The 22,473-nt window shown below is 46.4% G+C and overlaps 1 protein-coding gene across 1 annotated transcript; it reads right to left on the reverse strand.

Annotated features, from left to right (window-relative positions):
- Window positions 1-3,435: 3,435 nt before the first annotated feature.
- On the reverse strand, window positions 3,436-20,292 carry snx2 (sorting nexin 2). Its single transcript, XM_023836680.2, has 15 exons — window positions 20,006-20,292; window positions 16,488-16,605; window positions 15,254-15,417; window positions 14,060-14,126; window positions 12,458-12,501; window positions 12,206-12,347; window positions 11,729-11,807; window positions 9,687-9,762; window positions 8,364-8,477; window positions 7,915-8,008; window positions 7,379-7,584; window positions 7,042-7,185; window positions 4,832-4,912; window positions 4,318-4,389; window positions 3,436-3,839 (listed from the first exon to the last, which is right to left on the reverse strand). The coding sequence occupies exons 1-15, from the start codon at window positions 20,111-20,113 to the stop codon at window positions 3,789-3,791; spliced, it is 1,560 nt and encodes a 519-aa protein (XP_023692448.1). The 5' UTR covers window positions 20,114-20,292; the 3' UTR covers window positions 3,436-3,788.
- Window positions 20,293-22,473: the final 2,181 nt, after the last annotated feature.

Genomic DNA, 22,473 nt, shown 5'->3' on the forward strand with positions numbered 1-22,473 from the left:
CTGTTTCCTCTCCATATTTCCTTATGGCTGTCTAGATGTAGCCCGTGAAATAAGCTAGATGCCCCAGGTCCCCCAGAAGATTTTTTCCCCTCCCTCAAACTTATATTACACAGTCACATGTGAGTATATTGATTGACTGATCAGTCCATCCCTCCGATTACTGCTTATTTAATGCACGGCCGCAGCTACAGAAATACCATAGAGGAGCAAGTTATTTTGAAAAAGCACCACTTTAGATCAGCATTCAATGGGCTAACTGCATCATAACACCAATTTAGAGTGTCATTTATTCTCGCTATTAATTAGCAAAATGGTAAATTGCTGCCCACTGATAGAGGTGCAGGCAAGACAAATGTCCCCAGCAGCAGAGAGACCGGGGAGATCTGGGCTAAGGCGGGGGGGGGGGGGGGCAATATTTGCAAGCAAATGATATTTTGGGGAGCTGGCAAGCGGCGCGCATGACAAACTGATGCAATTTCCGCCGTGGCGCAGGACCGGTGCTGATATTTGTCTCGCATTGGCAAGGGTGAGTGCATGGCTGCGGGCGCAGCCCCCAGATTTGAATCTCAGGGTCCATAGGCCGTCTCCCTGACAGAACACAAATAATTACAGTACACTCTTCTCATTGCACTCCGTTATATCGGCCGCCTTATCTGTGGGCTCGGCTGGGCTTGATCAAACGGGGTCACGCGCCGTTGACCATAACACAACGCACAACCTTGTTATTTGGAGATATGATAAATAAAGTGCACTGATGTTACCTAGACGACAGTTTTATCTTTTTTCAGTCCCTTTGTTTTTTTCCTAGCACCTCCGCCAACACATTCGCCTTTTTGTTGTTTACTCAGGTATATACCCTGTAGTGCAATACTGCAGCGGATGGAAACAGGGAAAGAATTTTTGCATTTCTGTGGCCACAGAAGCAGGTGGATCGGAGACATTCCATGCATGTAGCAACTACGTTTTTCACACCTCACGAATCTTTTCCCTCACGAATCCGGAGACTTCTGGCGACCGGCCACACCAGTATCTGACACCACGTTCTCTGCACTTTAAAAGAAGAGATTTAGCCAAAGCAGAGGTTATCTAACCACACATTGAGTCACAGATTATTAGCGATGAACATTTCTTTCATTCTCTTGTTGAGTCGCATCTATAGTGTCCACAGGAGGACTTCACTCATCCGTTATATTGCGGCTGGAAATGTGAAAAACATTAAAAGTGTTCTTGTTTTTAAGCACTTCTGGAATGGGAAGTCCGCCACGTCATGCTTTTCATGAAGGCAAATCACTCCTCATGCTCTCCTACAGGCTGAATCGGTCTCACACAAGCAACATTTGGTTCACCTGTGATGTTCTCTACGGCAAACTCAGCGTCTGCGTTGGGGGAGGCAGCAGATGGCAGATGGCAGCTGAGGTGACTGTGAGGCTTGTAGATGGGAAGACTCCCGGTCACTGGCACAGAGCCGCCGCGGCCACACAGCACGTCGATGCGAAGGCGTCGTCCGTCACGATGCAGCAAACCACACCCACATTCCCAGCTGCCTTCAGTGGTCCAGCACCGGCCAAATGAGAAGAGCCTTATATGACCTCAGCTCTGAACCATGAGCATCCCAAGCCATAAGGAGTGTGGTCATTGGCAGACCCGAGGCCAGATACATTAGTGTGGAACATAAACTTTGACATTTTACAGCTGCATGTTCTTCTGGAGCACATCAGGTCATGCACTTCACTCAATGGTACAACAGCAGGGATCCACCTAGCACTCAAGCCTTCAGCGTAAACATCTCTGACCCTAACTACCATAACACCTGCTCCCCGCTTCAGTGATTTAATGTGAGGATGATCCACTGGCAAAAAATATCATCCACCCAACCATGCACTTACCCATCCCATAGTCATCAGTAATCAGGAGACTATCCCAGAAGCGTGCGGCAGATGAGGAGGGCATGCGAAAGGCGATATGTGTGGCTCGATGAGTTAGGGTGTGGTGCTTGTGTTTAGAAGGTCCCAGATTAAAATCCCACTGCTAGCAGAGTGATTTCACTGTTGGACCCTTGAGCCAAGCTCAATTATTTAAGAGGTTATGTAAAATTATCCCCTTTGTTCCAGGGACTGACTGACCCCGCTCTCTGAAATGCAGGTCATTTTGGATGTGTTTGCTGAATACGTATAAATAGCTATTTTGGTAAAATGAGATTAATTTAACCAAAAGCTTAATTGTGGCTAATGAATTGAGTCCACATGCAGAGCGTCAAAGGCCATAAAGCATTAAACTCCACGATTGCTGGCAGTATCACGCTTTTCATTGACGTTTTAGACAGCTCTCAGTTTGGAAGTTTCCCTATGCGGGGAGCACCGTAGCAGAAACACCTGCATTCCCATGTCCGCACCTGGCTACCTTCCGGTCCTTCCAGAAAAGGGGCCAGGACTCCCATAATCCTCTGCGCCGAACCTCCACTCTAACGGGCACCGAGCACGGCCTAACTGTGACAGCTCGTCAATAGGCACACACCTCCAGCCATTATACTTTTTGACAGCAGTCCAGGACGTATATGCAGAGTCTAACAGCTGACAGGGCTTGTCAGGGGTGCGGGTTTTGTGCACCACGAGATACTCCGGCCTTCGCCTGGTACCCTGGGCTCCTCGAACGCAACTGTACTTAAAGATGGCTGCCTATGACGCTCCCAGGAATGGCCTGCAAATCTGACCAAGAGACGGGAGGGTAATTTGGGGATCACAGAAAAGCTTTAAATCCTCTTAAGGGGGATTAAAGACTGGGGAACCATGCACAAATAGCGCATAAAAAGTGCATGAATTGTAGCCGGTTACCTTTTAATATGTTTTACGTGGTGCAAACATGCAAAATAGTTGGCTGTGATGCCGGGGTTTTCCTTTCTGTGGCAGTAAATCCATCAACGCGTGTTCCCCTTTTACAGAGTGCCAGGGAACGGGTCAGATGACATGCTCCTGCTCTCGACGCTGTCCGCACAGCTAGGGTCAGGTGACTCAACACCCCCACGAGCAGAAATAGACCTCATCCTTCGTGATTTTTTAATATATTTATATATATATATAGTGGTTTAATTAAACAAAGGTCCTACAACTATTATATATTAAGAGCTACTAAATGAAAGAGGCAGTGTGAGTGGTGTGTGTGATTGTGTGATCAGAAGGTCAGTGGTTCAAATCCCAGGGACCGCAGGGTGATGTCACATCGGGCCTCTGAATAAGGCACTTACCCTCAATTGCTCCAGGGACTGTCTGACCCAGCTTTTGGAAAATGAACATCACATTACAAACCCATCCACTAAGAACATAAATGGGAAAAAGCTCCCTAATTTGCCCCTTGAAGTAAATCCTTTATTAACACTACAAGTATTCAAATGTTTCTGCTGAGGAATATAAAGGGAAAATTCAATGAATTTCTGATAAGTACTTCAGACAAGACTTTATTAAACAAACAAACAAACAAAATCGACTAAAAAAAATGCACGAAGTGCTGAAATTAAAAAAAACATCAAAAATCAAAAATTAAATCAAAACAGGAGACCAGACGTCAGCCATTCGACGAGCTCTGCAGGCTTCAAACCCCGATCCGAATCAGGCGAGGACCAGCACCCTCGAAACAAACTATTTAAAAATATATTTATATATTTATATATAGTGGTTTTATTTGGGAGGATTTCGATTTGCTTCATCCGTGCATCATCTTTAACGTGAGGTTATGATGTAAACAGAAGTGCGATCATTCACCAGTGCCGTCAGCACGGCCGGCTGACAGTCTGCTCACGCGATAGCCTTGGCTTCCGGTAAGAAAGCCTCCCAGTATTTTATCAGCTGTGGAAACACGAGGGGGGAATGGCGACATTAGTCAGTAACGGCTTCACTGCCCAAGTCACAGAAGCCCCCACGTAGGACTTAAACCACTAACAACCTGGATAATCAATCAGTACAAGGAATAAGAAGTAAAAATCATGTTCTACAGGGAATCTTTCTTATTCCCAGGTACCATTTAATGCTTTGCATGAGCATTAAAGCAAAGTTAGTATTATGTAAACCTGAATGAGCAAAGTTAGTATAATGTAAACCTGAATATATAACACTACAATTCAAAACGCCACCACACCAAAAATGTCTCAAGGCAGCCTGGAGACTGAATCTAACAAAACCCTTTGAGATGTCCCACAGGCTGGAACTGAAAGGAGGGTCATCAATATGAAAGGAAGTGTGCTTGTGAGCGGACAGACAGAGGTGTGCGGGTGGGCGTTCCTGGACCTCACATTCACAAAGCGGCCCAGTCGGACTCTCGCCATACCTGCTGCTGGGTCTGCACTAGTGACTCCAGGTACTTGATGATGGCCACCTTGAAATCGTTCACTCTCTGCTTCTGCAGACAGAGCAAACGCCACACGGTAAGTTCAGAAGAGAGATAACAGCACAGAATTGGGAGGTGTTACAGCAAAGGCAGTTTCAGGGCAAGATGGGAACTGGTGTGCGGTTAGGTGGGTTTGGTATCTGTACACATGTCCGGAAGGCTGTGGGTTCAAATCCCACGGATGGCTGAGCCATCCTATCACTGCTGGGTCCTTGACCAAAGCCCTTAAACCACATTTCAAGGACACTGCCTGAGCCTGATTCCTTTCCCTCACACTTCTCTGGTAAAAGCATCAGCTACGCAAACAAATTTGAGAAATCAGAAGTTGAATTTCACCAAAAATAACCCAAGACCTTTGTCAGAAATTCTAATACGCATAATCACTTCACACTGCTTATGTTAAGTTACAAAACACCATCCCGACTGCTACTGGAGGGCACGGCTGGACACTCACCTCAAACCTGCCCACCTCCTTGCGGATGGTTTTCGAGATCTGCTCAAAATCCCGCTCCCCCTGCTGCACCTTGGCCTCCCACTGAAATGACCAGAAGAACAGGAGAGCTGGACGTCAGCACCAGATGAGGCCCGACTGGCCAGCATGACCCCTAAGACGCAGGGCCAGATCTCAGAGCACTCCACCACTGACAACAACACAGCAGGATGGACAGACGTGGTGTTCGGAATGGTTTAGGCACAGGGGATGATGTGTGGCTGATGTTAACGATATGAATGCTCCTCCAGACAACTCAACTCATCATCGCCGTTCCTGTATGATTGATTAATAAATAAATAAAGAAATCCAGCATAAAACCACCAAGCACAGAAGGAGAGCGGAGCCTTCATGGAAGTTATTCCGTTCTGGTATTAGTTATTCTCCTATTGGACACCATGCCATTTCCTGAGCAAATTCACAAATGGCTTTTACTTTGGTTTTTGAATGCACTCGCAGGCTGCCCATTGGTGGGAGGCCGGGGTCACATGGTACAAGGAGGAAGGACATGGTGGAACTGGTGTGTTTTCCGGCCTGGTGTTTAATGCAGGACAACAACAAAAGGCAAAGTGGGTGAATATGCTTTAAAAGTGGTGTAGAAAACTGGAAAAGATGGAGCAAGACAAAAGAAAGCGAGCAGCGATCGATTCGCCGTTTAGGTTAAACGAAAGGTCACATGGGTCCGTTCGTGAAGGACAGTCTATACTTGTTTTTGTTTTGTTTTGTTTTGTTTTTTTAATCAACAGACATCCAATTTCAGGGGGTCCTGCGCTTGGACGAACAGGACCATGTGACACATAGCGGGGGGGGGGGGGGGTAGGGGGGCAGCTTGGCATGGCGAGGGAGGCCCCCAAGGGGAAACGGCAGTCGTAGGAATCCTACCTCCTCGATCTCCTGCGTGAGGCATGACAGGGAAAATGCAAAAATTAAAAAGGCTGAAAATGCTCAGGACTCAAAATAATAATAATAATAATAATAATAATAATAATAATAATAAAGAAATGAGCCTGCTGCCGTTTTGTACAGAAATCCTTTGGCCAGGATGGGGAGGCAGCAGTTTTTACAACGTTGTTTTATTCGCCATGTTACAGAGTCACATGACCAGTCACGTCTGGTAGCAGCCGAATCGGTCTGAACACGTGTTTGGTCGCTCGCTGTCTGTGACAGGAATCATACAACACTAGCATATAGGGAACACTGAAAATATTTGAGATGGAGCCATTACGTTTTCCTGAAACTGAAATGTACCATGTGACATGAGAGCGGTAAAACAGATGGGGGTGGGGGAGCGAGCTGGCAGAGAGACAGGGACAGTTACTGCACCCATTCTCCTGACAGCACTTCTGAAGAGCACTGGATTACAGGCAATGTGGGAATGAACACATGGTGCAGCTAAGGTGCAAGACTATGCCCCCCCACCTCACAGGACAACCACAGAACAGGCAGATTCATGGCAGACCAATTAGTCCCCACCTTCCTTAATATTAAGGTTTTTTTTCCAGCCACCAGGGGGCGCCCAGTCACCATCTCTGCAAACCTGCTGAATTTAACTGATTTGAACAGATGTGTCTAGTGCACTTTTTAAGGGGTTTAAATTCCAGAAGTAATGGGAATTTTCCTCTGTGGCACATATGCAAAAGAGAGACAGAGCTGGTTAGTTCAGAGCTGGTCCAGCTTAAGGATATAATCAGGGATTGACATAACAGGTACGCAAGTACGCATTCATCTTTAAAGGCGATACGTGCGGCAATCGATTGTTGTAACAGCGTGAATGCGTACGCATTTTATGTGCATTTGCGCCGATATGACAAGAAATTATCGTGCATTTTAACCTCTATACCGCAAATGAAGTACGAATTAGCATATAAAAGCTAAAATGCAGGATAATTTTGTGTCATATCGGCGCACGTGCCGTTTTTAAAGGTGAATACGTACTTGTGTGCCAGTTATGTCCATCCCTGGATATAATTTTGCTCTCAGACACAGGGGCCAATGAGTTTCCTTAGTTCACACCAAGCTATGAGCTGTAATCATTCTGGAGATCCAGAAATGCAAAATGAGGCTTGAGGGCAACATGGGCAGCACAAGCCCACAGGACCTTCTCTCCTGAGACCATGCTGGATGGTGGACCAGATGTCCGCCCAGAACCAGCTCTGCCTGCACTCTGCTCTCACCTCCTTGATCTCATCCTTGGCCTGTTGCAACTTGTCCGGCTTGTTGGTGAACTGCAGCTTGGACTCAGCCTCCCGCTTCTTCTGCAACATGAGCTGCGCATCCTGCCACTTGGACCAGGTCTTCATGCGATTCTCGAACACGGCCTGTGGGCAGTGACACAGCTGAGAACCGAAGATCTTCAAGGATCATCATTTGGGGGCATATCAACGCTCTATAAGTCTGTAATGACCTTTGACATCCAACATCCAATCCATCGAGCTTCAATGAGACGCTTGACAACATTAATTCACGGTATTATCCTCTGTATGCTGTGAGCAGCTGGTCCAAATACCACACCTTTACGGCAGTAATGAGCCGCACGTAGTCCCCCAGTAGCTCGGAGAACAGGTAGAAGTCAGCGTAGGCCTGCTCCTGGTGAAGCTGGTCGATCTTCTCCTCCACCTCGGCGAGCTGGGACAGCGCCCGGGACAGCGCCGTATGGTCCTCAGAGTTCCCCAGCATGGCGGCGCTTCTAGCAAAGGATGCTGTGTTGACAGAGAGTTCTAGAAGGAAGGAGGTGGGGAGATGTCACTCAGACGTCAGGACACGCTGCATAACTTCATAGAGTTACTGAACATGTTCACAGATGTGATGTGATACAAGGAAAAGAAGGTCATATTCCCCTATACCTACAGGTCCCTAAAGTGATGGATCTTCTGTAGTCCATCAGATATCACCCGTAGAGCAGCAACTAAAGGACACTTCAGGGCCAATGGGTGAAAATACAAAGTTCATCCCATTTACACATTCTAACTGGGAGCCCATTGGCATGAGACGGAAGAGATCAGGAATCTGAGGAAGTCAAAGCACTGGGGCAAAGCAGAGAAGTTCACCTTTCCTGTGGCAGACCAGAGCCTCCACACTGCCATGGAGCTTCCTGAGCTGCTGGTCCAGGTTCTCAAACTGCTGCTGCTTCTCCTCAAACCACTTGGACAGAAACACAGATGCAGGCCGGAGACGAGTCAAAATGTGATGACTTACGCACAGGTATCACCAACGAACAGATCATGCTAGTAACCGAGAAAAACAGGAGATGGGAAGGGAGGAACTGAGAGAAGACCCAGAGGTCTAAGACGACCACGGAGGCCTTCTCCCACAAACAAAGCAAGCAACTAAACAAGGTGCACAGCGGCCTGACAGCTAAGTGACAGGAAAGTGACTGCCAGAGCACTGTTGGCTGCTGGCTCCATTCTGGCACGCTTCCGGCCAACGAAACGTAAGCATTCGGGTGGGAGAGGCTCATTAATTCGCCTCATTATTCAGGCCAGGAAGGAACCCTCACCACGTCTGCCTCATTCATCTTGATCGTCATCCTGTTGACAGCGTCGGCCGCCCTGTTTACCATTCTCAATATCCCGGCCCCACTCAGCGCCTGGGTGCTAACTGCACGCGGCAGCTGGAACAAAATGACAAATAAGGGCAAACAAACCGGTTAACAGGCTGGGTCTCGGACCCCCTGTCCCAGAGGGAGAGCCGGCAGCACGCGGCCGGGGGGGGTTCCTCCGCCACCATACATTTCAATGCTGTGGGACCTAATTTAATACGCTGGCTTAGGAGAGCTCTCAGAGGGACAAAACAGGCAAAAATAGCTTTCAATTGCTCTGAAGCGTTAACCCCCCCACCCCCCCCCACCCCCCAAGTGATACTTAGCTTCACTGCAAGTTGGATTAATACAGTCATTCTACAGGAACACGGATAGACAAACGGGGCAGGAAACTCGCCCTTCCCTAAAACGGGGACTCGAAAACTGTCAGGAATCTTCATTCCGGATGTCCGGCAATAACGGCAGGACGTGGAAAGGTGAAGGTGGCGCTCCGGTCACGATTCGACACCCCAGGAGGATTTCCTGGGATTTTACAGCCACTCAGCACCCCCAGGTTTGTTAAAGCGTGCTCCCCCCATAAAATTCATACTTTAGTTCAGCAGACTCTTTGGATGGTATGATGCCATTAAGCACTAAAAGGACCCACAAGTGTCAAAAGTGTCTGTATCTGACTTCTTACAAATCACTGCGGCTGTGGCTTTGAGTGAGTCGCCTGTGTACATTCAGTGGCCGGCTGATTAGGTAATACCTCGTTAAGCAAACAGCCTGGAGCAGACAGACAGGGTCAGAAGGTTCACATACTGCATGGCTAAGCATTAGCGTGGCTACGATATGCGATCGAAGCGTTTGTGAGCGTGGCACGAGCTCCAGTGCCTGCGTCGCTTCCAGCATCTCACAATCGGGTGTCCTCCTGGCATTTTCATGCACTACAGTGTCAAGAGTTCATAGGGAATGGTGCTGGACATACCTTGTTAACGAAAGTGGTCAGGAGAGAATAACCAGACTTGTTAGAGGTAACAGGAAGGCCACAAGTGCTAAAATTACAGCTCGGTACAACAGCGTATGTACAGCATGACTTCTCTGGACAATGTACTCGTCTACCCTTGAAGCAGAACTGGCAGAAAAAATACTGGTTAGGTATACCTATTACGATGGCCACTGACTGTATATATAAACATGCATCATACTATGCATGACATGTGAATGACGTGAACCGGCAAATGAGTTCAGACCAGCGGAAAGTGAAACCCTTCACATCATCACCACCATAGACGGAGTCACCTCAGAGCTCTCCAGAAACTGAAGGACGTCTGGATCCTGCAGCAGAACTGGGTGCTTCACCGTCCGCATCAGATACCTGCGGCGAGAAAAAATAAATAAATAAATAAATTTAAATCATGGCAGTTTCATAACATGCGTTGCATACAGGTCGCATTTCAGAGCAGTGGCTAGGAGGAGGAGGAGGAGGAGGAGGAGAGGAGGTAGGTCAGGTCAGGAGGCGGGTTGGGGAACTCCCAGCAGGCCATCCCACTCCTCCCACTCTGATCAGATACCATTATTGCCTTCTTTGATATCAATACAAAATGGAATTCCATTCATGTTGTATTTAAAAAAAAAAAAAAAAAAGCTAACAAAAAAAATCAACATGATACAATAAAAAATGTGAAACTCGGCCCACCCAAGTCAACCTCCACCGCAGTAAGTCTACTGTTTCCCTCACGCTTCCAAGCTGACCAGCTGACATTATATTTAGCATTAATAATTCATCATGGACACTGAAAACGAGGCCAGACACACTCAATGAGCCTTGAAAATGAATCAATATTTACAATGACATTTTTCTAAATATTGTTCCTAGAAAAAAAAAAAGCAGTATTGCTCCCACCGATGGCACACCGGTGCCTGGGGGCTGGTCGCACACCGGTGCCTGGGGGCTGGGGGCTGGTCGCACACCGGTGCCTGGGGGCTGGGGGCTGGTCGCACACCGGTGCCTGGGGGCTGGTCGCACACCGGTGCCTGGGGGCTGGTCGCACACCGGTGCCTGGGGGCTGGTCGCACACCGGTGCCTGGGGGCTGGTCGCCACGGCTCGTGTGCGAATGGACTCAGCCATCAGGATTCAGTTCTCTGGGATCCGACATGCACCGGCCCATCACTGGCTGACCTTCGCGTCAATCAATGCGATTACAAAAAGGGCAGAAAAATGCCACGGCCTCACTTTATTTAAATTTCCCTTTGATTCATCAGAATGAGCAAAACGTGGATGGCGCAGGGCGAAATATCAGGCATGTCAGGGAGTGTTGGGGGGAGGGGGGCGCGTGGTTCTGCAGGGCTCCAGAGATCCGCCGGCATATCCCGGCACTGACAGCAGCGAGGTCCGAGGGTTCAGTGATAATTATTTACCTAATACTGCGCTGCTTAACCTTTCCGTCCTAAAAGACCAGAACAACGATGCTCTTTACACTGAAGTCTCCACACAGCACTGGAAGGGGGAACCACTGAGGGCAGACACTCCCAGAAGGCATCCGGAAAGAAACATCAGGCTGCATCAAGAACAACCATACAAACGCCGACTGGCTCTCCCAGGAAAAAGTGTGGCAGCGATGCCCAGTCGAATACCACGGTTATACTCATTCACTGAACAGCCAGCCTTAACTATCTGGCAGAACATGACAAACTTCTCATTTCAGCTATTTTAACAGCAATTAAAAATGAACAATTTAAAAAACAAAAAAGCATGGGAGAGCTCCAAGAGAGGAAAGATCACTTCGTTAATGATTAAACGGCAACATGTTCATGAGATTAGATTTACCACTGCTGTTCAGAGGGCCTTAAAACACATGGTGTTATTGAAATTCGCACTGGAGACAGAGTGAGCCAATTTTCCTAACAGCCAAAGCATGTGATATTTATTACGCCATCCGGCAAGCAGACTATCCAAAAGCAATTCAGAGGTCTTCTGAACCTGATCCCTTCGCCATAGAAACAACCTTTTTAAAAAAAAAAAAAAAATAAAAATAAAAAAAAAATTACAATACAAAATTAATCTTGGATCACTAAGACACAGAGCGAGGCAGTGGGTGAAATAGACTGTTTGTCTACTGGGAAATTAAAAATATTGTAGTTCCAGGAGAGTCCAGGTGGCGCCCAGGGAGTTAAGTCACTTTCCGCACTAAATCTGGGAGCCGTGAATCATCAGCAGAAAGAGAATTTTGTAACCAAGCTTCCCATCAGAGGAATGTGACGTGGGATTGAAGTGACACTCAGCGGTTATTATTAACGTGTATAAAACGCTTTCTCTACAAAGCAGAAGTCCAGTTCATACCTTTCCAAAGCAGATCTTCGCTTCTCCACGAATTCCGTGGATGACAAGTCCTCCTTTCCCACTTTGACTTTTGTCATGCCTGTTTATTACAACACATCAACCAGATGTCACACACCACACTCTGGCCAGTGTTTTTTAGTAACTGAAAGGAAGAAAATTATCTGGATTTTTTGACTTGAAGGCTGAAGTACTTGTAATTCCCCACGGTAATCAAAAGCACAAAATCCCATGTTACAACACTGGGGAAAAAAAATTCTGAAAGCTGTTAGTAATAATCCTCAGTCTCCTGTCAGTTTGAAAGACACTCACACGTGCCTTCAATTACTAGAAAATTTAAGTACACTAAAATTATATTACAAATTATGAAGTAACCTACATTTCCTAGAGGATGAGGGGGAAAAAATCATGGCATGTTAAAAGACGGCTGATGCTTACCCACAATGCACTGATGATTACCCACAATGCTCTGATGCTTACCCACAATGCTTTTCTCTGGCGCGGGTGGCACAATGTAGCCAATATGCATGTACTTGGAGGCCAGTTTGCTGTGTAAGCCAAGGAAGTCGCTGAAGCGCCTCTTCACGGAGAAGTCGTTTCTGCTGAAAACCGTCAGGGACGTCTGCGTTCAAGGCAACACCAGATGCGTGTCACTTAAAGCATTCACTTCCAAAAAGAAGGGCACAAAACGTGAAAGGTGACAGGAGAGTAAGGCATAATAGTGTCTCTCACCTTCGTGGTCACTTTGTAGGCCATATAAGCATTCATACCATCTCCTGAGGAGATAAAAGTCACTGCGTCAGTGCTGGTCTTAGCCTAGGTGGGGCATGGTTACACTGTGCAGGTTTCAAAGGCCTTTTAAAGTGACGCTGCGCCAATCTGCACATTTCACTTGCTGTCTTAGCGGGACTCTTCTGAGTAAACATCAGGGAAGTGTGTGGGCCAGGGAAGAGACACGCCACCAGCACAGCCGCGGCCAGGATGGGTGGGTGGACACGACTGCATGTTTCCCACTCATTATTGCGGCAAGCGCTTGCAGGAAATAGTCACACCCACCATCGCACCCAGGATTCGGACGAAATCTACGCGACGGTATCGCTTAGCTACCAAGAAGAGGAACTGTGCGCCTCGAACACCTGGCTCTTTGCTGAAATCAGCAAAAATCGTGTCTCTTTATTTGCGAGAAATCACTCTCCAGATTGGGTTAGAGGGGACTTTATAGAAGTGTTTCTACTGCTGCTATTTCTAACACATCTAGATGGTTAAACAAACATCATAAACATGCTATAAAAGTAAAGAGCTTGTCAGCAGGCAGAATCCCCTGCCCAGTCTGACAGTAGGACTATACAGCATTCATTGAAAAGCAGCTCTTGGCAAAATATTTTTTTTCTTCTACTAAATAATTCACAAAAATGTGATGATGATGATGATGATGATGATAGCTAACAAGGACCAACCTGATCCATCCATATTTCATCTGCGCTGACCCAGTACAGAGGTGTTTCTAAACCCAGTCCTCAGGGATCCCCACCAGACAGTCCACATCACTGCTCCCACGCACCTCCAAACACACTTACACCAGGAATTCTGCAGGCTTGATTGTTTGGTTCAGTTATTCTGTGAGCTCGGACGGAGCTAAAACGTGGACTGTCTGCGAGTCCTCGCGGACTGGGTTGAGGAACACTGCTGTACAGGATCCCAGTGAACCTGCAGCTTCTCCCAGTAAGAGTACAATGCACAGCACACACTTACACAAACAACTGCACACTGGGCATTTCAAACACACTGATTAACACTGCATGTCACACTGCAGAACCACGGGAGGGGTTTGGACCCCCAGCCCTGGAAGTGTAAAGGCCCAGTACTTCTCAAAGAGGCACTGCAAATCTTTATGTTATAATATTACATATATTTTATTTTATTTATATATATACACATATATATATATATATACATATACATATATATATATATATATATACACATACATATATATATATATACATACATATATATATATACACATACATATATATATACACATACATATATATATACACATACATATATATATACACATACATATATATATACACATACATATATATATATATACATACATATATATATATATACATACATATATATATATACACACACACACACGCCATCCGCACTCTGCACAACATCGCCGTTACCTCATGCTTCCCAGCACTGAGCCGCCCTCCCATTGCGGCCTGTTCCCACAAAGGACAGGGTCAGAGGACACCACTGTTTACATCATAAGACACACGGGGGACACAGCGCGGACCAGGGCGGCACGCAGAGGCTTACCGACTTTCTCTGGATCAGAGACCGAGATCTGAATGTCGAAGGAGTCCCCCGCAGCCTCCTCCTCCAGCTGCAATACAAATGTCACGCCGTTTCAGGCGCACTGAACAACGAACCGCTCCCCCCATTCAGGGGAATAAAGCTTTAATTGGGGACATCTTCCTGCCTCGTCCCCATCTCAAGGTGACTAGGGCTTTATTGTCACACCACCCATACCCACAGAAAGCTTTGGGATGCTTGCTTGATTCTGAAAAACGCTGCAAAATTTATTGTTTTCATAACAAGAGTCAATTGACGCGCAGTGTTTAACATATCTGCGCATATCATCCTTTCAGACATTTTGTATGTAATTTTATCATTCGAGTGCCTGGTTTTAAACAATTACACTCTTTTAGATGTAATGAATGTTTTAAATGGTAGCTGAAAAAATTTATGGTTTTGCATTTTAGGAAATCAGTTTTTGAGTTGAATTACAAATTATAGCAAAACGAAACAGGCGATATGGCTGTTCAGGATGGTTCAATTTTGTTCACTATTCCTACTACAGTTAATTAGTAAATGAAACAAAAACAACAGTTTCAGTCACCACATTGCAAGATGTTGGTATCCTAGCAACTGGATATTTGCAAATAGCAAAAAAACAGATGGAATAAAGGAGATAAAAGATATATGGGTTTTTATGATTTATAAATAATTTAATTCTTAGATTATTTAAATGCTGAGAATTCCAGAGTTAAAAAGATACTTTTCAAAACTGAAAAAAAAAAAAAATGTGAGCACATTTGAATAAAAATTGCCCTCTTAGAGAATCTTTTGTATTCTCAGAAGTCGGCTGACAACAGACGTCAGCTTCACATTGTGTTATGGTATAAATGTACACAGTCTGTACACCACTACTTAAAGTGCTCTGTGGTTATTATACAGTCCAATATAGAAGACAGATTTGCCTTTGAGAATTCGAACAGCACTACAAAATGGCAGATGCACTATATAATGTGCTATTAATGGAGAGCAATTATGAAAACGGGCAATGGGTGTTTAATGTCCTGGGCAACAAAAATTTATTAGATTAGATTGATTTTATTAATCCCACAATGGGGAAATTCCTTAGAAACAGATTAAGATCACTCCTGTTGTATGCACACTACTGAAGTGTCATTCCTAGGCTATTTTAGTATTGGGGTGGGGGCCACATACCTCATCGAGGGATTGCTCGAACATGCCAGAGACCATGATGACATTGGGCTCGGCCCGAGGTGCGATCAGAGCTGTCGGGGTCACAGGAGTGATGGCGGGAGATGGGCCATCAGAAAGGATGGGCTCCCTCTCCGGACTGTCCAGGGACACTTCCTCTGTGGCCTCTGTGGGCGGGGCCAACAGCGCACTCAGTGACAGACACCCCATGCAACAGAGCCAATACACAGCACTATTTTCTACCAGTTTACCACCCGACTTGTATTTTTGACCCATCTTGCACACACCGCCCATATTATTGAAGCATATCAGGCAACAAAAACAACAAACACCCACACGCGTCAACCTGCAACCTCTTGGTCACATACCAAATACGCAGAAATATTTGACATAGTTCCAATACTAAAACTAGATATTTTATTCGACCTTGGTAGAGGGGAAATACCCAGCCAGCTCATTACATACAGGACACACAACACAAACGCGAACGTCTTTACTTGACTTGAAGTGTGTGATTACCTAAAGTACGTTATACACAGTGGTATGGCTATGAGGGCTATTGGCTTAGCATGTGTCACCCCAGCTTCGCTCTTAGCGCATGTTGATGACCCGGCTCCTGTGGGCAGCGAGGCTTACAGGTCTGCGACACGTAGATCATATTCCCATGTCACTCCATGTGCACCAGTAATCTGTTCTGCCAATTTCGCGATTCTCCGTAGAGGTTTTTTCCAACTTTGAGGGTTCCCTAATCATACAGTGATGCCCCTGGTTATGACGCCATCCGTAGGCTGGAATATTCGATGAAGTACAGGGGTCGTTGTGCTTTTATGATCATGGCTGTGGTGTTTGTTGGCCAGGTGATGTGGTCTGAAATGCGTAAGCCCGGGAACATGTAGGAGTGATATGGTTTCATCTCAGCACTTTTGTTGTGATTGTGATGCAATGGTGCTCAGTTCCTGAACTGCAGGTTTAGTTCCTTCATCTTACTGAACCTGAAGACAAGGTTGTTCTCATCCCCACAGAGTGTCAGGTCATTGACTAGCTGCCGGCATGAAGATTCATCATAGTTGTGGACTAGGGTTAGGGTTAGGACACTGGTGTCATCCGCATATGAATAACCAAGTTGTGCTTGAAGGGGGATGAGTAGTCATGTGAGTAGACTGGGAATCCTTAAAGAGCCTCAGGGGTACCTGAAGTGAGGGTCAAGCAGACCACGAGAGGACGGTGTCATGATTACCAGCAAAGAGGTCCTCTTGGTCATCGTCGAGAAGAATCTCCGCAGGTTTGGGTCCGTTGGAGCTTGGGCCAACATCTTCGACAGGGAGGCTAGCCGGTTCAGGAGAAGAGGGGCTGGACTGCGAACAGACAGAGAGACGCAATGGAGTTCCAGTTTTTGTCAATGTTACCACTTTAATTTCAGTCATGTTACAATCCCCAAATTCTAGACACCATAACTGTGAACAATCCCCATATTCTTAACAGCATAACAGGGAGCTTTGATGTTCACCACAATGCATGACAGATGGCAACACATGAGGAGGCAGCTAATATTTACCAGCCACAACGTCCCTTTAAGCTTCAAGCACGGAGTCTCCTGAACTACAACTCAGAGAGGCACCAAACCCGATCCGTCAGTGTTATAAAGCCATGTCTGCAATTTCAAAATGGAAGCGGACTGCAGATGGACACATATGTTCAGACATTCCTGATCCCTCATCTTCCACTTTACATACTGACACACAACAGTTAAGGTCAAAAAATAGTGATTGTGTATGAAAATAATTATATTTGAAGGTAAGTATTCAGAAGATGTAGTGAAAATGTTACTACTATCTATAACGCGACTGGCACCAGGAAACAAAAAAGGATCCAAACATGCAGATAGAGGTCAGGGTTGGTGTCCCAGCCCAAAGAAATGAAGGGTGATTGTGGGATTATCAGGGAAGGTTTGGGGACCTTCAAACAGCGATCACCATGGGTTTGTGCATGAATGTCTGAACCTCATCCGAAAAATCCTCATCTGGATCAAACTTCAGCCAAGAACACTATGAATTTATCCCAGAAACAGCAGTCCTGTCATTTCTTTAGCAGACATATTATCCAAATCCCCATCCATTCACAACCTTACACTCCACAATTTGAAATTATTTTCACTCAGGATATTTTACTACAGGAAACCAGGCTGAAAAATACAGCAGAAAACTGCTTGTTCAGGAGGACCATGGGGAAAACACCAGGACACCAGGACCGAGTGCCACCACTGAGGAGCCTAAACTCGGGCCAAAAACACAGAGAGGTCCAGCAGCTCTTCCACATGCTCGCCCACTGTGGCTTCAGGCCCCCCGGCACAAATGACTATCTTCTCCTGTACCATTAAAAAAAATGACTAAAAGGAAGGGATGCAGGATTGCTGATGAAAACATTTTACCAGAGGAAGGGGAGGGGAGGGCCAAGAAATGTCACCATTCAGCACATTCTTAAACAGAATATTCGACATCCGAAAGGAAAGACGACTTGGAGAGCTCCGCCCCGTAACCACACAGTCATTCTGCATTCAGCTGATGGTTCGTAGCCTCTGGACTCTGGTTGCGAGTAGATACCAGACACTTACTCGACGCGTCGGTCCTGGGTTTCAGCGTGAAATACGGTAGCAGCTGCGGCTTGATGAAGACCAGCACACAAATTGAATTTAAAGGCTACCAGCTGAGGTCACATCAGAGCTAGAAAGGTCACAAAGACATGGGCTCCTATTAACAGATGTTACAAATGATCTTCCCTTCGTGGACACAGTCGTTTCACCATTTTAAAAATAATATCAGCTGCACAAGGGAACATAATGTTTAAAAAGCGCAAAATCGTTGCACAGATTAATACTTCACCAGGTTTTTTTTCCCTCACTTCAGCTTGTAGTTAGTAAGCTAGAAGAGCAGGGTAGTTAATGTACAGACCCAGTCCAGGTCATATGACTCAGGCTTTCAGAGAATATACACCCAGCTGTAAAGATCTCACAAGGGAAGAGCATGACCAGTGAACCAGGAAGGGAGCAGAAGAAGCACAGATACTTTAAGATGCACTCACAGGATTAGCTCTCAGGGAGGTGGCTGTGTTATTGACCCTAAGGTGAGAATTACACAGATCTGACCAGATCAACTGGAGGTGAACAGGAAGTTCTTTGTCAAGGTGTTTATTGATAAACAGAGATAAACATAGCCAGTCTCCAAACAGGGAACACAACAAATTAACAATACTCTTCTGACGACGCTCCAGAAGGTGAAACTGCAGCCACCATCCGAACTTATCTACTCAAAGAGCAGCGTTAAGCCAGAAGAAGACTGAAGCTCCTCCGTAAGGAGAAATCCAAACTTGCCGACTCTTTAAAGAACCCTCAGCAGGCTCCAAGCGGAAACATTACGGCGTTTACGCCCCAAGGCAGCTAGACTGACCCCAGGTCAGCACAGGCCCGAGCTAAAACAAGTTAGGCTGCTAGTTCAAAATTATCCGCATTTCAGCAGCTGAAGGTCTGTGCAGTCTAACCGGTCAAACAACAGCGGCGATGAAGCTGAAGTGCCACCATAATAGATCAATCTGGAGTTAATAATTCTGCTTCAGTGTAGGAGTTTAAACCAGTCTGACATTATAACCAAGGGCTCAGAAAACCCAAAGGCTAGATGAGCCTCCTCGCTGTCGGAGGACTCCGGATTACATGTTCTGAAATGCATTTTACTGTCTTCTACATCTCTAGTGAAAGAATTAATGAAGGAAAAACTGTCTGAGCACATTTCCAAGAATTCCCATTTAAACAGAAAGAGTATAATCCTGAAAACCTTTTAAATGCATGCAAAGCGGAGGACAATCCAGCTATCCTCACAAATATATGGCAAACATATGGCAGCAGACTCGGAGATGCCAAGCCCCTCTCTCACGGCAGGTACGGCTCTCCCTTTCGACTTGGACACTGGCACAGAACCGGACATGAATAGTTTTGAGAATGAGGGCATCCCTCCATCAGACAGCCTGGCAGGGTTGCCACATCTCACAAATCTGGCATTACATGCCCTCATGCAAGAAATCTTACAGAAAATCTATATTATTCCATCATAAACCTAAAATGAGCTACAACCTGGGGCAGTTTGCAAACCCTGCAGACCATTTATAAGACAATAAAACTGTCACATACATGTAAAAGAGTGTGCATGTGTGTGCAGAATTGTCTCGAATTGAAAATCTCTCTCCAGCTAGCAAAGTTGGCAACCCTGGCCTGGGACCACAGTGAACAGGCGCCGGAGATGGAGGAACCTGTTTATCTGACGTAATTCCAGCAAACCCTGGAGCCCCGTTAAAGGTACAGAACCCACCAGCCGGAGTCCAGACACCCCAAAGAGGATCAAACCCCGCTCTATCCTCCAGCACCCTAACCCCGCATGCAGGTCATGCATTTTAGTCCCACATTCACGGTCCGCACACGCCCCTCCCCAGGAGACCCAAATGCACAAATATCAGCCGTAAACATGCGCCCCTTCCCCGCGGCCGGCTGGCGGAGCGGTCAGAGAGGGGGGGGGGCGGCGGCGGCGACCGCAGACGGAGCTAGAGTCGTGATACCCGGGCGTGGAGCACGACGAGCCGCCCGAACAGCTGTCGCCAGTCGGCGTCGGAGACACCAGTGCCTGCAGGCGGACAATGAGCATCAGCGGCCGCACGGGATGATCGGTGCGATCAGACTCCCGGGCCGTCCCGTCCGCCGAGCGGCCGCCTTACCTCCAGCGTCGATGCCGTGCTGACAAAGAGGTCCTCGCCGTCCTCCACCTCCCTAAGGTCGGCATGCCCTACGCTCCCCGCCGGTGGAGGATCCCTCTCCGCCGCCATCTTACTCCAGCAATAACAAGCCTGCGAAAAGGCAGGCTGGGAAGCGAGTCAGGATCCGGGCTGTCATGTGATCCGGCCCAGTGACCGGGTCTTGTGACGGGGGCCCTCCTGGCGGGGGAGGTACAGGCAGCCGAGAGTCGGGAGAGTATCTCAGTCCTACCGGTGTCGCTAACGAGGCGCTTCGGCTGCAGAGACAACTGCGCAGTTTGACTTTTCCCCGGAGATCTCGGCTTTTTCCTCAGTCTAATGCAGTTTATTTTTAATGGTAAAATAAGTTAAGGATTTCCCGCACCCAATCAGGATTTAACAGGGTGGTATGTGACACACCCGTCCTGTTTGAAAATAATCTAAAGAAAAACATTCGCCGCCAGCGAAAGCCATGCTGAGACCCCTTGTAATGTCCGCATGGATAACCGAGAAGCAAACTGTCCTTGCGTTGACATGCAAAGACACCTTCATCTACGGCTAAAGCTTGTAAGCTTACTGTAACGCATCATTATTATTGTTTCGCATCTATAATCACACAAAACATGACCACCTTGCTTGTTTCATAGAATTAATTTCAGGAAACTTTGGTTGGGTAAGCAAAGTTTGTTTTGAAGGCTTATTTCATTCAGAGCAGTTGGAGAACATTTCCACAGCAGACACTATATGTTCTGTGGGAAACCCATAATTCCCAGTACAAATTACATCTATATAGTTGCAAAATTCCGCCTCATATACGCAAACATATTCAAACATCACAATTACACATAGTATGTGAATGTTTACGGTCCCGATATAAGCATTTTGAACTATTTTATACCCAACTGTGAAATTATTGTACTTCTTTGCAAATCCCCTTAATGTTTCTGTTATGCAGCTGGCTGCTTGCTGGAGAGAATATAGGAGGTAATCCAGCATGTCTCCTCATGTCGGTTAGCTGGAGCTTTTACTGCCTGCTGTTGAAATTGCCATTTGGCTCAGTATCCTTTGGCTTCAGCTCGTGTCTGTGATGCTCCTGGGCATCAGTGTTCTTCTGGGTGGTCCAGTCAGACTCCACTTTGAGTGAATTTCTGTGCTCTGTTCTTTCAGTACTCTCGTGCTGATGGCTGTATTGGGTTTAGCTTAGCAGTCTCCTCCATGAACAGTGCTGCATTAATTAAAAGAATGAAAACAGTTTTAATATCTACTTGCGCATGTAAGAATGTGTTGTGTCTATATGTACTTGGATTTGAACCTGTACCATATTTTGAGAGACTAATTATTTTCTCCTCAATCTGTCTTGAGAGTCTTTCATTGACAGCAGAGTAGTTCTGTGTAAATGTTATTGCTGTACTCCAGCTCCTATTGTTCAGGTGGAGATGAAGGGTGAGCTTTTAGACCTTCATGCAAGAAAACCATTAAGACATTTAGGACGTACTGACATTGTACTATGCCCCTCCCCCACTGACCTGCACTCACATTGCTATCGTCTTCACCGTGCGGCCTTATTTGTGTTGAAGGAAACAGGAAGGAAAGCACGTCAGAATGGAATTCATCATTAATGTCCTAATTTTGTGGCTCGATGACAAACAGATTTATCATTTGTGCGACGCAGCAATTTTTATTGATTTGTGTTGCATTTATAAGAAGATGCTCCCTCATTTTATGAAATAACTGCGTTAAGTAGTGCCACTGTTCTGATTGTGACACATTCTGTTCAGGTGACATCACAGCACACATAAGGACGTCAATGTGCAAACAGGGGGCTGGAGATACATAGAAATGTATCATACTGAGCTTCTGGGGGTGGGGGGCATAGGTACCTGCCATGTGGCACCTTTAGGCTGTAAACACACAGGTGTGACTCCATTGGCTGACAGAGAGTCCCGACCTGCCATTCCTACCATGGGGTGGTCAGTCACCCGCAGTGATTCATTCTCCTGCCGGGATCCTGTCTATCGCCCTTCCTGATTAGCTCTGCTCTCGCTGACAGGCCAATCCCAGGCCTTGTTAGTCACCGGCAGACGGCTCCCACCGTCCACTCCTGTCTCACCTGGGCAGCTTTCCCCACAAACACATCACAGCAGCTAACAGCGTGTAAACCCTCTTCTCAAAGCTGCGGCACGGAGGATTGAGAAGGCACCGGGGAATAGTTTTTCTACACTCTCTTACATCCTCACTGGCCTGTGGGGCACTTGCTACAAGGCATGGCTATGCTGACCACTGTGCTATTTCTCAAGAGCAATTTAAGGAGTTGTCTCCAGCCCATATATCTCTCTCTCTCTCTGTCGTTATGTCCTTCTGTGGAAGCAAGGGATGAGAAAAAGAGACAACCCAACTATCACCCAGGGAATAAAAATATATGATGTGTTTAATTCTTCTGAAACACCTACAGG

This window comes from Paramormyrops kingsleyae, chromosome 2 (assembly GCF_048594095.1).
Source record: "Paramormyrops kingsleyae isolate MSU_618 chromosome 2, PKINGS_0.4, whole genome shotgun sequence".
Taxonomy (NCBI): domain Eukaryota; kingdom Metazoa; phylum Chordata; class Actinopteri; order Osteoglossiformes; family Mormyridae; genus Paramormyrops; species Paramormyrops kingsleyae.

What these genes read in the sequence shown, in the direction of transcription:
- snx2 (XM_023836680.2), bottom strand. Translation starts at nt 20,113, where the DNA reads ATGGCGGCGGAGAGGGATCCTCCACCGGCGGGGAGCGTAGGGCATGCC. An exon ending in CCAAGAGGACCTCTTTGCTG is followed by an intron (nt 15,418 to 16,487) that starts GTAATCATGACA and finishes CCCCGCCCACAG; the next exon opens with AGGCCACAGAGGAAGTGTCC. An exon ending in CGAAGATCTGCTTTGGAAAG is followed by an intron (nt 9,763 to 11,728) that starts GTATGAACTGGA and finishes TTCTCGCCGCAG; the next exon opens with GTATCTGATGCGGACGGTGA.